This window comes from Scyliorhinus canicula, chromosome 7 (genome assembly GCF_902713615.1).
Source record: "Scyliorhinus canicula chromosome 7, sScyCan1.1, whole genome shotgun sequence".
Taxonomy (NCBI): domain Eukaryota; kingdom Metazoa; phylum Chordata; class Chondrichthyes; order Carcharhiniformes; family Scyliorhinidae; genus Scyliorhinus; species Scyliorhinus canicula.
This window is the reverse complement of record NC_052152.1, coordinates 121290521-121309045: the sequence shown is the minus strand read 5'-3', so window position 1 is coordinate 121309045 and position 18525 is coordinate 121290521. Positions and strand designations below refer to the sequence as shown.

At 48.1% G+C, this 18525-nt stretch overlaps 1 protein-coding gene across 1 annotated transcript in view; it reads left to right on the top strand.

Moving 5' to 3' along the window:
• The window catches only part of phldb2b (pleckstrin homology-like domain, family B, member 2b), a 329018-nt gene that overhangs the window by 265932 nt on the left and 44561 nt on the right, over positions 1-18525 (top strand). The window contains exons 16-18 of the mRNA XM_038802341.1: positions 9979-10084; positions 11562-11576; positions 14431-14466. Coding sequence (XP_038658269.1) covers positions 9979-10084; positions 11562-11576; positions 14431-14466 — 157 coding nt within the window. The remainder of the gene's footprint in view (positions 1-9978; positions 10085-11561; positions 11577-14430; positions 14467-18525) is intronic.

Below are 18525 nucleotides of genomic sequence, written 5' to 3'. Positions count from 1 at the left end.
TAAGCTCCTCATTTTTACATAAGAACTAGGAGCAGGAGTAGGCCATCTGGTCCCTCGAGCCTGCTCCGCCATTCAATGAGATCATGGCTGATCTTTTGTGGACTCAGCTCCACTTTCCGGCCCGAACACCATAACCCTTAATCCCTTTATTCTTCAAAAAACTATCTATCTTTACATATTGTATTTCATTTAAAACAGCTTCCAAACTCATGATTAAAAGAGGGAAACATCAAAAACCAACCTGTGGGCCCTGGTTTGATTGATCACAATGGTGTGAGATGTGAACCTTGGGAAAATAGCACAGAAAGATTCAATCGAAAATTGGTTCTAGTCTTTGACCCAGCGAGGTTATAAAGCTGTGAAAGAAAGCCACAACAAATGAGGATCTCTCTGTCTTTGTTCGAAGGATGAAATCCATTTAATTAATAGAAGCTCGATGTTGAACTATGAATCTGAAAGCAGCCTTCATGAAACTGAGAGGTATAAAGGCAGGGATATAAACAACCCTTGGATGTGTCGCATCAAACATCTGCCACCTACTCGCAAGACTTTCACCCCAGAGAGCATTCAGTTTCATAGAACATAGAACGATACAGCGCAGTACAGGCCCTTCGGCCCTCGATGTTGCACCGACATGGAAAAAAAAACTAAAGGCCATCTAACCTACACTATGCCCTTATCATCCATATGCTTATCCAATAAATTTTTAAATGCCCTCAATGTTGGCGAGTTCACTACTGTTGCAGGTAGGGCATTCCACGGCCTCACCACTCTTTGCGTAAAAAACCCACCTCTGACCTCTGTCCTATATCTATTACCCCTCAATTTAAGGCTATGTCCCCTCGTGCTAGCCACCACCATCCGCGGGAGAAGGCTCTCGCTGTCCACCCTATCTAACCCTCTGATCATTTTGTATGCCTCTATTAAGTCACCTCTTAACCTTCTTCTCTCTAACGAAAACAACCTCAAGTCCATCAGCCTTTCCTCATAAGATTTTCCCTCCATACCAGGCAACATCCTGGTAAATCTCCTCTGCACCCTTTCCAAAGCTTCCACGTCCTTCCTATAATGAGGCGACCAGAACTGTACGCAATACTCCAAATGCGGCCGTACTAGAGTTTTGTACAACTGCAACATGACCTCATGGCTCCGGAACTCAATCCCTCTACCAATAAAGGCCAACACACCATAGGCCTTCTTCACAACCCTATCAACCTGGGTGGCAACTTTCAGGGATCTATGTACATGGACACCGAGATCCCTCTGCTCATCCACACTACCAAGAATTTTACCATTAGCCAAATATTCCGCATTCCTGTTATTCTTTCCAAAGTGAATCACCTCACACTTCTCCACATTAAACTCCATTTGCCACCTCTCAGCCCAGCTCTGCAGCTTATCTATGTCCCTCTGTAACCTGCAACATCCTTCCGCACTGTCTACAACTCCACCGACTTTAGTGTCGTCTGCAAATTTACTCACCCATCCTTCTGCGCCCTCCTCTAGGTCATTTATAAAAATGACAAACAGCAACGGCCCCAGAACAGATCCTTGTGGTACGCCACTCGTAACTGAACTCCATTCTGAACATTTCCCATCAACTACCACTCTCTGTCTTCTTTCAACTAGCCAATTTCTGATCCACATCTCTAAATCACCCTCAACCCCAGCATCCGTATTTTCTGCAATAGCCGACCGTGGGGAACCTTATCAAACGCCTTACTGAAATCCATATACACCACATCAACTGCTCTACCCTCGTCTACCTGTTCAGTCACCTTCTCAAAGAACTCGATAAGGTTTGTGAGGCATGACCTACCCTTCACAAAACCATGCTGACTGTCCCTAATCATATTATTCCTATCTAGATGATTATAAATCTTATCTTTTATAATCCTCTCCAAGACCTTACCCACCACAGACGTTAGGCTCACCGGCCTATAGTTACCGGGGTTATCTCTACTCCCCTTCTTGAACAAAGGGACCACATTTGCTATCCTCCAGTCCTCTGGCACTATTCCTGTAGCCAATGATGACCTAAAAATCAAAGCCAAAGGCTCAGCAATCTCTTCCCTGGCTTCCCAGAGAACCCTAGGATAAATCCCATCCGGCCCCGGGGACTTATCTATTTTCACCTTGTCCAGAATTGCCAACACTTCTTCCCCACGCACCTCAATGCCATCTATTCTAATAGCCTGGGTCTCAGCATTCTCCTCCACAATATTATCTTTTTCTTGAGTGAATACTGACGAAAAGTATTCATTTAGTATCTCGCTTATCTCCTCAGCCTCCACACACAACTTCCCACCACTGTCCTTGACTGGCCCTACTCTTACCCTAGTTATTCTTTTATTCCTGACATACCTATAGAAAGCTTTTGGGTTTTCCTTGATCCTACCTGCCAAAGACTTCTCATGTCCCCTCCTTGCTCGTCTCAGCTCTCTCTTTAGATCCTTCCTCGCTTCCTTGTAACTATCAAGCGCCCCAACTGAAACTTCATGCCTCATCTTCACATAGGCCTCCTTCTTCCTCTTAACAAGAGATTCCACTTCTTTGGTAAACCACGGTTCCCTCGCTCGACCCCTTCCTCCCTGCCTGACTGGTACGTACTTATCAAGAACATGCAATAGCTGTTCCTTGAACAAGCTCCACATATCCAGTGTGCCCAACCCTTGCAGCCTACTTCTCCAATCAACACATCCTAAGTCATGTCTAATGGCATCATAATTGCCCTTCCCCCAGCTATAACTCTTGCCCTGCGGGGTATACTTATCCCTTTCCATCACTAACGTAAAGGTCACCGAATTGTGGTCACTGTTTCCAAAGTGCTCACCTACCTCCAGATCTAACACCTGGCCTGGTTCATTACCCAAAACCAAATCCAATGTGGCCTCGCCTCTTGTTGGCCTGTCAACATATTGTGTCAGGAAACCCTCCTGCACACATTGTACAAAGAACGACCCATCTAATGTACTCGAACTATATCTTTTCCAGTCAATATTTGGAAAGTTAAAGTCTCCCATAACAACTACCCTGTTACTTTCGCTCTTTTCCAGAATCATCTTCGCCATCCTTTCCTCTACATCCCTAGAACTATTAGGTGGCCTATAGAAAACTCCCAACAGGGTGACCTCTCCTTTCCTGTTTCTAACCTCAGCCCATACTACCTCAGAAGAAGAGTCCCCATCTAGCATCCTTTCCGCCACCGTAATACTGTCCTTGACTAGCAGCGCCACACCTCCCCCTCTTTTGCCCCATTCTCTGAGCTTACTAAAACACCTAAACCCCGGAACCTGCAACAACCATTCCTGTCCCTGCTCTATCCATGTCTCTGAAATGGCCACAACGTCGAAGTCCCAGGTACCAACCCATGCTGCCAGTTCCCCTACCTTATTTCGTATACTCCTGGCATTGAAGTAGACACACTTCAAACCACCTACCTGAACACTGGCACCCTCCTGCGAAGTCAAATCTGTGCTCCTGACCTCCATACTCTCAATCTCCCGTACCCCAAAACTACAATCCAGGTTCCCATGCCCCTGCTGAATTAGTTTAAACCCCCCCAAAGAGCACTAACAAATCTCCCCCCCAGGATATTGGTGCCCCTCAGGTTCAGATGTAGACCATCCTGTCTATAGAGGTCCCACCTTCCCCAGAAAGAGCCCCAGTTATCCAGAAATCTGAATCCCTCCCGCCTGCACCATCCCTGTAGCCACGTGTTTAATTGCTCTCTCTCCCTATTCCTCATCTCACTATCACGTGGCACGGGCAACAACCCAGAGATAACAACTCTGTTTGTTCTCGCTCTGAGCTTCCATCCTAGCTCCCTAAAGGCCTGCCTGACATCCTTGTCCCCTTTCCTACCTATGTCGTTAGTGCCAATGTGGACTACGACTTGGGGCTGCTCCCCCTCCCCCTTAAGGACCCGGAAAACACGATCCGAGACATCACTTACCCTTGCACCTGGGAGGCAACATACCAAACGTGAGTCTCTCTCGCTCCCACAAAATCTCCTATCTGTGCCCCTGACTATTGAGTCTCCAATTACTAATGTTCTACTCCTTTCCCCCCTTCCCTTCTGAGCAACAGGGACAGACTCCGTGCCAGAGGCCCGTACCCCATGGCTTACCCCTGGTAAGTCGTCCCCCCCACAAGTATCCAAAACGGTATACTTGTTACTCAGGGGAACGACCGCAGGGGGTCCCTGCACTGACTGCTTCTTCCCAGTCCCTCTTACAGTTACCCATCTATCTCCAGTCTTTGGTGTAACTACTTCCCTGAAGCTCCTATCTATGACCCCCTCTGCCTCCCGAATGATCCGAAGTTCATCCAGCTCAAGCTCCAGGTCCCTAACACGGTTTTTGAGGAGCTGGAGTTGGGTGCACTTTCCACAGATGAAATCAGCAGGGACACTGACGGCGTCCCTCACCTCAAACATTCTGCAGGAGGAGCATTGTACTGCCTTCCCTGACATCACCTCTAGATTAAAAAAAAACAAGAAAAAGAAAAAGAAAGGAAGAGCTTACCTGATATTACCTCAAACCCTGCTCCCGCTGAAAGTTAAGCAAATTTAAAGGCACTCACTCACCTTCACGACAGGCCCCTGCTCCCGCTTCCCAACCACCGTGGGGTGGGGGGGGGGGGTTGGTTAGAGGAGGAGGTAGGGTGGGAAACACTCATGAAGTGTTTCGGGTTTAACTGTCACTTGCCAACAGCCCCTCCACAAACCACCTTCAACTTAGGCTGACCGCACTGCACGTATGCAAATTCCCCCAGAACAGCTGATCAGTAGCTCTGCTCTGCTGCCCTCTGCTTGATGCCTGTCTTCACTCAAACTCCTTGGGTCTCCTTCGCCGGCTCCCCTTCAACTTAGGCTGACCGCACTGCACGTATGCAAATTCCCCCAGAACAGCTGATCAGTAGCTCTGCTCTGCTGCCCTCTGCTTGATGCCTGTCTTCACTCAAACTCCTTGGGTCTCCTTCGCCGGCTCCCCTTCAACTTAGGCTGACCGCACTGCACGTATGCAAATTCCCCCAGAACAGCTGATCAGTAGCTCTGCTCTGCTGCCCTCTGCTTGATGCCTGTCTTCACTCAAACTCCTTGGGTCTCCTTCGCCGGCTCCCCTTCAACTTAGGCTGACCGCACTGCACGTATGCAAATTCCCCCAGAACAGCTGATCAGTAGCTCTGCTCTGCTGCCCTCTGCTTGATGCCTGTCTTCACTCAAACTCCTTGGGTCTCCTTCGCCGGCTCCCCTTCAACTTAGGCTGACCGCACTGCACGTATGCAAATTCCCCCAGAACAGCTGATCAGTAGCTCTGCTCTGCTGCCCTCTGCTTGATGCCTGTCTTCACTCAAACTCCTTGGGTCTCCTTCGCCGGCTCCCCTTCAACTTAGGCTGACCGCACTGCACGTATGCAAATTCCCCCAGAACAGCTGATCAGTAGCTCTGCTCTGCTGCGCTCTGCTTGATGCCTGTCTTCACTCAAACTCCTTGGGTCTCCTTCGCCGGCTCCCCTTCAACTTAGGCTGACCGCACTGCACGTATGCAAATTCCCCCAGAACAGCTGATCAGTAGCTCTGCTCTGCTGCCCTCTGCTTGATGCCTGTCTTCACTCAAACTCCTTGGGTCTCCTTCGCCGGCTCCCCTTCAACTTAGGCTGACCGCACTGCACGTATGCAAATTCCCCCAGAACAGCTGATCAGTAGCTCTGCTCTGCTGCCCTCTGCTTGATGCCTGTCTTCACTCAAACTCCTTGGGTCTCCTTCGCCGGCTCCCCTTCAACTTAGGCTGACCGCACTGCACGTATGCAAATTCCCCCAGAACAGCTGATCAGTAGCTCTGCTCTGCTGCCCTCTGCTTGATGCCTGTCTTCACTCAAACTCCTTGGGTCTCCTTCGCCGGCTCCCCTTCAACTTAGGCTGACCGCACTGCACGTATGCAAATTCCCCCAGAACAGCTGATCAGTAGCTCTGCTCTGCTGCCCTCTGCTTGATGCCTGTCTTCACTCAAACTCCTTGGGTCTCCTTCGCCGGCTCCCCTTCAACTTAGGCTGACCGCACTGCACGTATGCAAATTCCCCCAGAACAGCTGATCAGTAGCTCTGCTCTGCTGCCCTCTGCTTGATGCCTGTCTTCACTCAAACTCCTTGGGTCTCCTTCGCCGGCTCCCCTTCAACTTAGGCTGACCGCACTGCACGTATGCAAATTCCCCCAGAACAGCTGATCAGTAGCTCTGCTCTGCTGCCCTCTGCTTGATGCCTGTCTTCACACAAACTCCTTGGGTCTCCTTCGCCGGCTCCCCTTCAACTTAGGCTGACCGCACTGCACGTATGCAAATTCCCCCAGAACAGCTGATCAGTAGCTCTGCTCTGCTGCCCTCTGCTGGATGCCTGTCTTCACTCAAAATCCTTGGGTCTCCTTCGCCGGTTCCCCTTCAACTTAGGCTGACAGCACTGCACGTATGCAAATTCCCCAGAACAGCTGATCAGTAGCTCTGCTCTGCTGCCCTCTGCTGGATGCCTGTCTTCACTCAAACTCCTTGGGTCTCCTTCGCCGGCTCCCCTTCAACTTAGGCTGACCGCACTGCACGTATGCAAATTCCCCCAGAACAGCTGATCAGTAGCTCTGCTCTGCTGCCCTCTGCTTGATGCCTGTCTTCACTCAAACTCCTTGGGTCTCCTTCGCCGGCTCCCCTTCAACTTAGGCTGACCGCACTGCACGTATGCAAATTCCCCCAGAACAGCTGATCAGTAGCTCTGCTCTGCTGCCCTCTGCTTGATGCCTGTCTTCACTCAAACTCCTTGGGTCTCCTTCGCCGGCTCCCCTTCAACTTAGGCTGACCGCACTGCACGTATGCAAATTCCCCCAGAACAGCTGATCAGTAGCTCTGCTCTGCTGCCCTCTGCTGGATGCCTGTCTTCACTCAAACTCCTTGGGTCTCCTTCGCCGGCTCCCCTTCAACTTAGGCTGACCGCACTGCACGCATGCAAATTCCCCCAGAACAGCTGATCAGTAGCTCTGCTCTGCTGCCCTCTGCTTGATGCCTGTTTTCACTCAAACTCCTTGGGTCTCCTTCGCCGGCTCCCCTTCAACTTAGGCTGACCGCACTGCACGCATGCAAATTCCCCCAGAACAGCTGATCAGTAGCTCTGCTCTGCTGCCCTCTGCTGGATGCCTGTCTTCACTCAAACCCCTTGGGTCTCCTTCGCCGGCTCCCCTTCAACTTAGGCTGACCGCACTGCACGTATGCAAATTCCCCCAGAACAGCTGATCAGTAGCTCTGCTCTGCTGCCCTCTGCTGGATGCCTGTCTTCACTCAAACTCCTTGGGTCTCCTTCGCCGGCTCCCCTTCAACTTAGGCTGACCGCACTGCACGCATGCAAATTCCCCCAGAACAGCTGATCAGTAGCTCTGCTCTGCTGCCCTCTGCTTGATGCCTGTTTTCACTCAAACTCCTTGGGTCTCCTTCGCCGGCTCCCCTTCAACTTAGGCTGACCGCACTGCACGCATGCAAATTCCCCCAGAACAGCTGATCAGTAGCTCTGCTCTGCTGCCCTCTGCTTGATGCCTGTCTTCACTCAAACTCCTTGGGTCTCCTTCGCCGGCTCCCCTTCAACTTAGGCTGACCGCACTGCACGTATGCAAATTCCCCCAGAACAGCTGATCAGTAGCTCTGCTCTGCTGCCCTCTGCTTGATGCCTGTCTTCACTCAAACTCCTTGGGTCTCCTTCGCCGGCTCCCCTTCAACTTAGGCTGACCGCACTGCACGTATGCAAATTCCCCCAGAACAGCTGATCAGTAGCTCTGCTCTGCTGCCCTCTGCTTGATGCCTGTCTTCACTCAAACTCCTTGGGTCTCCTTCGCCGGCTCCCCTTCAACTTAGGCTGACCGCACTGCACGTATGCAAATTCCCCCAGAACAGCTGATCAGTAGCTCTGCTCTGCTGCCCTCTGCTGGATGCCTGTCTTCACTCAAACCCTTGGGTCTCCTTCGCCGGCTCCCCTTCAACTTAGGCTGACCGCACTGCACGTATGCAAATTCCCCCAGAACAGCTGATCAGTAGCTCTGCTCTGCTGCCCTCTGCTTGATGCCTGTCTTCACTCAAACCCCTTGGGTCTCCTTCGCCGGCTCCCCTTCAACTTAGGCTGACCGCACTGCACGTATGCAAATTCCCCCAGAACAGCTGATCAGTAGCTCTGCTCTGCTGCCCTCTGCTGGATGCCTGTCTTCACTCAAACTCCTTGGGTCTCCTTCGCCGGCTCCCCTTCAACTTAGTTTCTGTCAATGGGTGCTTGAAACGTAGCTCCTGTTTGTGACAGTTGTGAATGCCTGTAGTGAACTATTCTGTGTTCACTGCTGTGAATCAGTGGGCCCATCCACCTTCATATCTGCTTTACTTTTGATTCTAGAACTGGGCGATTTATGGTTTTAAAAAGGGTGCACCAATTTTCAGCTCATGGATATATGTACTATAAAATGCAAAGTCTGGTGCAGGCTTTAATACCACCTATATCTTTATATATGTTGTCTTTACCTGGTCTGGCCTGCATGTGACTCCAGACCCACAGCAATGTGGTTAGCTGACCTAGTCAGCAATGCCCACCTCCCATGAAAGAATATTTAAAAAGTGTTGAATGGCGCACATTAAATGCCTGAGTTGCCTCCACACTTTTCTACCGAGATTATGCCCGTTGATTAGGGAATCTCCTGCGGACATTTCCCACAATTGCCCTTTCCAGTAATGGAAGACGATGAGTGAGTTTTTATTGAGCTCTTTACAGTTAAAAGCTAGAAATTCCTTCCTGGATCCTAATGAAGCTACTGCAGGAGCGGGAGGACCCTGCAGCAAGTATACTATCCCATATTTAGGCATTTAGAAAGCTACCTATATCCCCACTGATTATGAATAATTTGCTACTGAAAGCCAGGTTCCATGCGTGATCCTGTAGTAACTTGCTTCCACGTGACCTCCATGCAGTCCACATGCTTGTTTAGTTTCAGGCAATGATTTTTTTTTTAAATTTAGAGTACCCAATTATTTTTTCTAATTAAGGGGCAATTTAGAGTGGCCAACTACCTAACCTGCACATCTTTGGGTTGTGGGGGTGAAACCCACACAGACATGGGGAGAATGTGCAAACTCCACACGGACAGTGACCCAGGGCCGGGATTCAAACTCAGGTCCTCAGCGCCGTAGGCAGCAATGCTAACCACTGTGCCACTGTGCTGCCCCGGTTTCAGACAATGATGGCTGTCGTATTGTATTTGAATGTGGTCATCATTTTATTTCAAAGTAATGCTTTTTGCAGTGGAGTTGTCCAAAGTGGAACGGACAGAGTCCCCAGTTGTGCTGGAATCTATGATGGAGGAATCAAGGGTTGGATAAAATAGACAAGGTGCTGTAGCTGTCTCCAGTATTCCTCCACTACATTTACCTAACACCGCGTCCAGCAGTACCATTGCATCTCATTTGATTTGATTTATTGTCACATGTACCAAAGTACAATGAAAAGTATTTTTCTGCGGCCAAGGGAACGTACACAGTAGGTACATAGTAGGCTAAAAGAATAATCAACAGAGTACATTGACAAATGGTACATCAACAGATTACAGTGGGGAACAAGAGGCCAAACAAAGCAAATACATGAGCAAGAGCAGCATAGGGCATTGTGAATAGTGTTCTTACGGGGAACAGATCAGTCTGAGGGGGAGTCGTTGAGGATTCTTGTAGCTGTTGGGAAGTAGCTGCTCCTATGTTTCGATGTGTGGGTCTTCAGACTTCTATAACTTCTGCCTGATGGAAGGATCTGGAAGAAGGCAATGCCTGGGTGGGAGGGGTCTCTAATAATGCTGTCAATTTCTCAACACTGACTCTGGTTCTGTGAATAAAGGGATTAAACTGCCCTTGAGCAGCTGACCCATTTTGGAAAAGTTGAGTTTGTTAACAAAATGGTTCTGTTTCTATCTGAACTGCAGTCTCACTCACCATTGCTTCAAAGCAACAGCTGCAGCAACATCCTACCTCACAACCTGACAGCGTCGGTTAAAGATTTGGATATTAGAAGGCTGCAAGGGCACAAAGGTATGTAAGATCCATAACCTTCTAAATTTATATCACTTTGGACATGTTAACATGACCACTGATGGATGTGATATTACTAAAGAGAAAATGCTGGGAAATCTCAGCAGATCTGGCAGCATCCGGAGGGAGAGAAAATAAATAACGGTTCGAGTCCAGCTGACCCTTTGTAAAAGCCTCAATATTACTGTTCATTGTTCTGTGTGTGATATCACTGGTCACGGGCTGTGTGATATTATTAGTCACTGTGCTGTATGATATTCCTGGTCACTGTGCTTTGCATGATATCACTGGTCACTGCACTAAGTGTGATGTTACTGGTCACTCTGCTGATATTATTAGTGAGATATCATTAGTCACTGCTGTATGATATTACTAGTCACTGTGCTGTGTGATATTACTGGTCTCTGTGCTGTATGTGATATTGCTGTTCACTGTGTTGTGCGTGATATTACTGGCCTCTGTGCTGTATGCGATATTACTGCTCACTGTGCTGTATGTGATATTGCAGGTCTCTGTGCTGTGTGTGATATTACTGGTCACTGCTGTGTGTGATATTGCTGCTCACTGTGCTGTGTGTGATATTGCAGGTCTCTGTACTGTGTGTGATATTGCAGGTCTCTGTACTGTGTGTGATAGTATTGATCACTGCTGTGTGCGATATTGCTGCTCACTGTGTTGTGTGTGATATTACTGGTCACTGCTGTGTGTGATATTGCTGCACACTGTGCAGTGTGTGATTGCTGGTCTCTGTACTGTGTGTAATATTACTGCTCACTGTGCTGTGTGTGATAGTATTGATCACTGCTGTGTGCGATATTGCTGCTCACTGTGTTGTGTGTGATATTACTGGTCACTGCTGTGTGTGATATTGCTGCACACTGTGTTGTGTGTGATATTACTGGTCACTGCTGTGTGTGATATTGCTGCACACTGTGCAGTGTGTGATTGCTGGTCTCTGTACTGTGTGTGATATTACTGCTCACTGTGCTGTGTGTGATAGTATTGATCACTGCTGTGTGCGATATTGCTGCTCACTGTGTTGTGTGTGATATTACTGGTCACTGCTGTGTGTGATATTGCTGCACACTGTGCAGTGTGTGATTGCTGGTCTCTGTACTGTGTGTGATATTACTGCTCACTGTGCTGTGTGTGATAGTATTGATCACTGCTGTGTGCGATATTGCTGCTCACTGTACTGTGTGATAGTATTGATCACTGTGTTGTGTGTGATATTACAGACTATTCAAGGTGTTTAAGGCAGATGGATTCTTGACTAACAAAGGGGTGAAAGCTTATCGGGGGGCTGGCCAGGAATATGGAATTGAGATAACAATCAGATCAACCGTGATCTTATTGAATGGCAGAGCAGGCTCGGTGGCCAAATGGCCTTACTCACCCAAGTTTGTGTGTACTACTAATCTCACCCTGGGCGCTGTATTGACACTGACTAAATGTCTGACTTTTCTCTTATCTGCAGGGAAATCAAGAAAAGGTACGAATCCTGATTTGTTTCTTGGTTTATTTGTGTTTGAGACGCTGGGTCTGTAAGCTGCTACAACTTTACTCTTACTCGCTAAACGTAAAGGATAATATCGCCATGCTTTGGGGGGAAAAAGAAAGATGTCTTTTGGAATTCTGAGCAGCAGTCCATATATCCCTTGAGAAGGTGGCGCCATTTTCACCCTCAGGGATTCCGTTGTGGAGGCAGTCCAGGCAGACAGTTTGTGAGCAGTTGTGTATTTGTCCCATTGATCTCGTCTTCTAGTCGTTTGAAGGAGGTTCTTAAATCTGAAAAAGTTGATGCTGCAAAACAACTATTAGTGATGTGCTGGTGGTGTCAGGCATCCACGGTGCCATGGTTACCTTCCAAGAGAGATTTGGTTTTGATGCACTGTGTGAGTGGCAGTGGGATGAGAGGATGTGAGTATTCTGATTGCCTCATTCCACAGAGTTCTGACTGTTAAAGAGAGCTCTGTGTCTTAGTCGTATTGCACACCAGGGACCGGATTCTTCTCCAGGTGACGCCGGCAATGCAGATTGAAATCTGTGCAGAGTCTGCACATCCTCCCCGTGTGTGCGTGGGTTTCCTCCGGGTGCTCCAGTTTCCTCCCACAGTCCAAAGATGTGCAGGTTAGGTGGATTGGCCATGATAAATTGTCCCTAGTGTCCAAAATTGCCCTTAGTGTTGGGTGGGGTTACTGGGTTATGGGGATAGGGTGGAGATGTTGACCGTGGGTAGGGTGCTCTTTCCAAGAGCCGGTGCAGACTCGATGGGCCAAATGGCCTCCTTCTGCACTGTAAATTCTATGAAAAATTGTGTGAAGAATCGAATGTCAGGCCGTAATCTATGTTCGCGCTAGGTGCCAAACTGACCACTATGCCCCCCCCCCCCCCCCCCCCTCCCCCATACATGGGGAAAGGTGAAGGACACACAGAAAATCCGCAGTGGAGGGGATGATTTGTGACGTGGAGGGAGGAGGCGGATGTGTGGCCTGCCGCAGGACTTCACTATACCTTTCCCCAATTTAGCACTCTTCCTTTCGGACCACTCTTGTCCTTGTCCATGAGTATTCTAAAACTTACGGAATTGTGATCGCTATTCCCAAAGTAATCACCGACTGAAACATCAACCACCTGGCCGGGATCATTCCCCAATACCAGGTCCAGTATGGTCCCTTCCCGAGTTGGACTATTTACATACTGCTGTAAAAAACTCTCCTGGATGCTCCTTACAAACTCTGCTCCATCTACGCCTCCAACACTACACAAATCCCATTCAATGTTGGGGAAGATAAAATCTCCCATCACAACCACCCTATTGCTCCTACATTGTTCTATAATCTGTCTGCATATTTGTACCTCTACTTCATGCTCACTTTTGGGAGGCCTGTAGTAAAGTCCCAACAATGTTATTCTATTTCTTAGCTCCACCCATATTGCCTCAGTGCTCGAATCCTCTATCGTGCCCTCCTTAATCACAGCTGTGATATCATCTCTGACTAGTAATGCAACTCCTCCACCCCTTCTACCTCCCTCTCTGTGATGATATGATCTGCATACTCGTCTGCCATTGGGCCAGAACGTCGGCTTACCATTGGCCCTGGTCGGTCATGTGCCTCTCGACCGATTGGCCGAGAGGCTGAGTTAACCACGCCTCTATCAACGAGGTATAAATGCTCAGAAGCCTGACGATCGTCCCTTTCCATTGTAGACGATCGCCAGGCTGTGTTCTAGTTAATTAAAGCCTGACATTGGTAAATCACTCGCCTCACGTGCAATCGATGGTGCATCACTCTCTATCCCTCCTGAAGCATCTATACCCTGGGATATTCAGTTGCCAGTCCTGCCCTTCCCTCAACCAAGTCTCAGTAATACCAATAACATCATATTCCCAGGTACTGATCCAAGCCCTAAATTGATCTGCTTTACCTGCTACACTTCTCGCATTAAAACAAATGCACGACAGACCAGATGAAACTTCAGCTGCGTGTCTCTCTTTTTAACAATATTCAAATCGCAGTGTTCTTTTGCCAGAAAGATTATGTACAAGATTGCCGAAAGTTTGAAGTGCACCTTTGCAATATTGGAACTGTTATTTACTCCTTGTTTCTCTCTGAGACAACATCACTCTCTGAAGTAAAAATAAATAGGTAGCATAAAATGGACACCCCCATGAAACTGCCTCAGAAAATGCGATTCAATTCCTGATCTGGCCAAGTTTGAAATTGGTTGGAAAAACAAACAGGGATAAAATCTGAGCTAAATTTGACTTGTGAATTATTAATGAGACAAATGAAAATCAGTAACTTTCTAAGTTGTTTGTAACTGTGAAAAGTTATGTCACAGACTGGATGAGCAGATACTCTTCAAATATTAAGAAATCAGAATTTATGGGTGTGTGAGGTATAGACCAGAGAATCACTATGGTGCAGCAGGAGGCCGTCCGCCATATCAGGTCTGCACTGACCCTCCAAAAGAGCACCTACCTAGGCCCATTCCCCACCCTATCCCCGTTACCCCATCTAACCTGCACATCTCTGGACTGTGGGAGGAAACCGGAGCACCCGGAGGTAACCCTCGCAGACATGGGGAGAACGTGCAAACTCCCCACAGACAACTCGTACCGGAATTGAACCTGAGTCCCTGGCACAGTGAGGCCGTCGTGCCACCCTTACAGTGCTAGCGAGTAAATGTTTCTATTTTTATTGCTGCAATTGACATCCAGCAGGAGACAGTCATAGGGAAGAAGTTACTCGGTTAGAGAAAGCGATTTTTGAAATGCTTTTCATTCGTGACGTGGGTGAAGTTCATCTATTTGATTTAATTTTGTTTTGCAAATTCTCCAGGAGCATCCTCGCATTCCAAGGGGATTCGGAGAAAAGGTAAATGCCATGACCTGGAAAGAGTGGGATAGATTTTTGGATTCACTGCATGGTCAGATAATGCTGTGGTTCTAAGACAGTTAGTGTCCAATGTTGGATGGGATTCTGTAACTTGATACTTCATTACAGGTGGAGTTCTGTAAGGGAATGCTTATATGGGTGGAGCTGTGTAACATAATGCTGTATTATGGGTGGGGTTCTGTTACAGAATGCTGTATTACAGGAAGGTTCTGTAATGGAATGTGGAATTATGGGCGGGCTTCTGTAACTAGATGGCCGATTCTGTAATGGAATGCTGGTATTGTGGGTGGAGTTCTGTAATGGACTGTTATATTATGCGTGGGGTTCTGTAATGGAGTGCTATGTTGTGAGTAGTTCTGTAATAGAATGCGTATATTGCGGGTAGAGCTCTAGCGGGATGTTGTATTATGGGTAGTGTTCTGTAACGAGATTGTAGTATTACGGGTAATTTTCTGTGTCACGGTGGTGTTTTGTATTGGAATGTTTTATTATGGGTGGGGTTCTAAAATGGAATGTTTGTATTATGGGTTGGGTTCTGTAACTGAATGCTATGTTATGGTTGGGGTTTTGGAACAGAATGCTATGTTATGGTTGGGGTTTTGTAACAGAATGCTATGTTATGTTTTGCAGTCTGTAATGGAATGCTGTATTATGTTTGGGGTTCTGTAATGGGATGCTGTATTACTGGTGGGTTCTGTAATGGAATGCTTAGTTGTGTGGAGAATTCTGTAACTGAATGCTATGTTATGTGTGGGGTTCTGTAACGGTATACTGTATTATGGGTGGTGATCTAACTGAATGCTGTATTATGGATGGGGCTCTTTAACGGAACACAGTATTACGGTTATTTTCCAAAATGGGATGCTGTATTACTGGTGGGATTCTGTCACAAAATTCTGTATTGCGGGTGGAGTTCTGTAATGGGGTGCTGGGTTACGGCTGGAGTTCTGTAATGGAATGCTGTATTACAGGTTGGCTTTGTATTGCAATGCTGTATTATGGATGGAGTTCTGTAAAGGCACATTATATTGTGGGTGGAATTATGTACTGTGTTGGTGAGTTTCTGTACTGGAATGATGCATACGGGTAGAGTTCTGTAATAGAATGCTGCATTATGGGTGGCTTCACCCTTCATACTGCATTCCATTATAAAGCCCCACCTGCAATACAGCATTCCGTTACATAACTCAACCTGCAATATAGCATTGTCAAAGAATCGCTAACACGTCCTCCTTATGAACCTCAAGCCCTTCTAGTCTAGTAGCCTGTATCTCAGTATTCGCCTCGACAACATTGTCTTTTTCCTGTGTGAATACAGATGAAAAATACCATTTAGCACCCCTCCTATCTCCTCGGACTCCATGCACAACTTCCCACTACTGTCCTTGACTGGCCCTACTCTTACCCTAGTCATTCTTTTATTCCTGACATATCTATAGAAAGCTTTACGGTTATCCTTAATCCTACCTGCCAAAGACTTCTCATGTCCTCTCCTGGCTCTTCTTAGCTCTCTCTTTTGAGCCTTCCTAGCTAACTTGTAACTCTCAAGCGGCCTAACTGAACCATCACGTCTCATCTTTACATAAGCCTCCTTCTTCCTCTTGACAAGTGTTTCAACTGCTTTAGTAAACCATGCTTCCCTCGCTCGACCACTTCATCCCTGCCTAACAGGTACACACTTATCAAGCACACGCAGTCGCTGTTCCTTGAACATGCTCCACATTTCCATTGTGCACATCCCCTGCTGTTTTCTTCTCCAGCCGATGCATCCTACGTCTTGCCTCATCGCATCATAATTGCCTTTCCCCCAGATATGACTCTTGCCTTGCGGTAGAAACCTATCCCTTTCCATCACTAAAGTAAACGTAATCGAATTGTGGTCACTATCACCAAAGTGCTCACCTACCTCCAAATCTGACACCTGTCCTGATTCATTACCCAGTACCAAATCCAATACGGCCTCGCCTCTCGTTGGCCCATCTACATACTGTGTCAGGAAACCCTCCTGCACACATTGGACAAAAACGGACCCATCTAAAGTACTCGAACTATCGTGTTTCCAGTCAATATTTGAAAGTTAAAGTCCCCCAAAACAACTACCTGCTACTTGTGCTCCTATCCAGAATCATCTTTGCAATCCTTTCCTCCACATCTCTGGAACTTTTCGGAGGCCTATAGAAAACTCCTAACAGGGTGACCTCTCCTTTCCTGTTTCTTAACTCAGCCCATACTACCTCAGTATTCGAGTCCTCATCAAATGTCCTCTCAGCCACCGTAATACTGTCCTTGACTAACAATGCCACCCCTCCCCCTCTCTTACCACCTTCCCTGAGCTTACTGAAATATCTAAACCCCGGCACCTGCAACCACCATTCCTCGCCCTGCTCTATCCATGTCTCCGAAATGGCCACAACATCGAAGTCCCAGGTACCAACCTTATTACAGATGCTCCTGGCATTGAAGTAGACGCACTTTAAACCACCTTCCTTCCTGCCGGTACACTCCTGCAACTTTGAAACCTTACTCATGACCTCACTACTCTCAACTTCTTGTGTACTGGAGCTACAATTCAGGTTCTCAATCCCCTGCTGAACTAGTTTAAACCCTCCCGAAGAGCATTAGCAAACCTCCCCCCTAGGATATTAGTACCCCTCTGGTCCAGGTGTAGACCATCCCGTTTGTAGAGGTCCCACCTACCCCAGAATGAGCCCCAATTGTCTAGGAATCTGAAACCCTCCATCCTGGACCATCCCTGCAGCCACGTGTTCAACTGCACTCTCTCCCTATTCCTCAACTCGCTAACACATGGATTGGGTAACAACCCAGAGATAATAACTGTTTGTTCTAGCTCTAAGTTTCCACCCTAGCTCCCTGAATTCCTGCCTTGCATCCCTATCCCTTTTCCTACCTATGTCGTTGGTACCTATGTGGACCACGACTTGGGGCTGCTCCCCCTCCCCCTTAAGGATCCCGAAAACACGATCCGAGACATCACGGACCCTGGCACCTGGGAGGCAACACACCAACCGCGAGTCTCTCTCGTTCCCACAGAATCTCCTATCTATCCCCCTAACTATGGAGTCTCCAATGAGTAATGTTCTTCTCCTCTCCCCCCTTCCCTTCTGAGCAACAGGGACAGACTCTGTGCCAGAGTCCTGTACCCCATGGCTGACCCCTGTTAAGTCGTCCCCCCCAACAGTATCCAAAGCGGTATACCTATTACTAAGAGGAACGACCACAGAGGATCCCTGTACTGACTGGTTACCCCCAGCCTCTCTCACCGTCACCCATCTATCTTTATTCTTTGGCGTAACTACTTCCCTGAAGCTTCTATCTATGACCACCTCTGCCTCCCGAATGATCCAAAGTTCATCCAGCTCCAGTTCCCTAACATGGTTTTTGAGGAGCTGGAGTTGGGTGCACTTCCCACAGATGAAATCAGCAGGGACACTGACAGCGTTCCTCACCTCAAACATTCTGCAGGAGGAGCATTGTACTGCCTTCCCTGCCATCCCCTCTAGATAAAAAAAACGAGAAAAAGAAAGGAAGAGCTTACCTGATATTCCCTCAACCCCTTGGGTTAGAGGAGGTGGAAGGGTGGGGGACACTACAAGTGTAGTGTCTCGGGTTTAGCAACCGGCCGACTTATATACAGGTACTCACCTTCCCGACAGGCCCCTGCTCCCACCGAAGATCGGGAGGCTGCTCCCGCTGAAAGGCAAGCTAATTTAAAGACACACACTCACCTTCTCGACAGGCCCCTGCTCCCGCCGAAGATCGGGAGGCTGCTCCCGCTGAAAGGCAAGCTAATTTAAAGACACACACTCACCTTCTCGACAGGCCCCTGCTCCAGCCGAAAATCCGGAGGCCGCTCCCGCTGAAAGGCAAGCAAATTTAAAGGCACACACTCACCTTCACGACAGGCCCCAGCTCTCGCCGAAAATCCGGAGGCCGCTCCCGCTGAAATGTTATGTCATGTTATGTAATGAGGTGCTGTATTATGGTTGGGGGTCCTGTAACAATGTTGTAATATGGGTG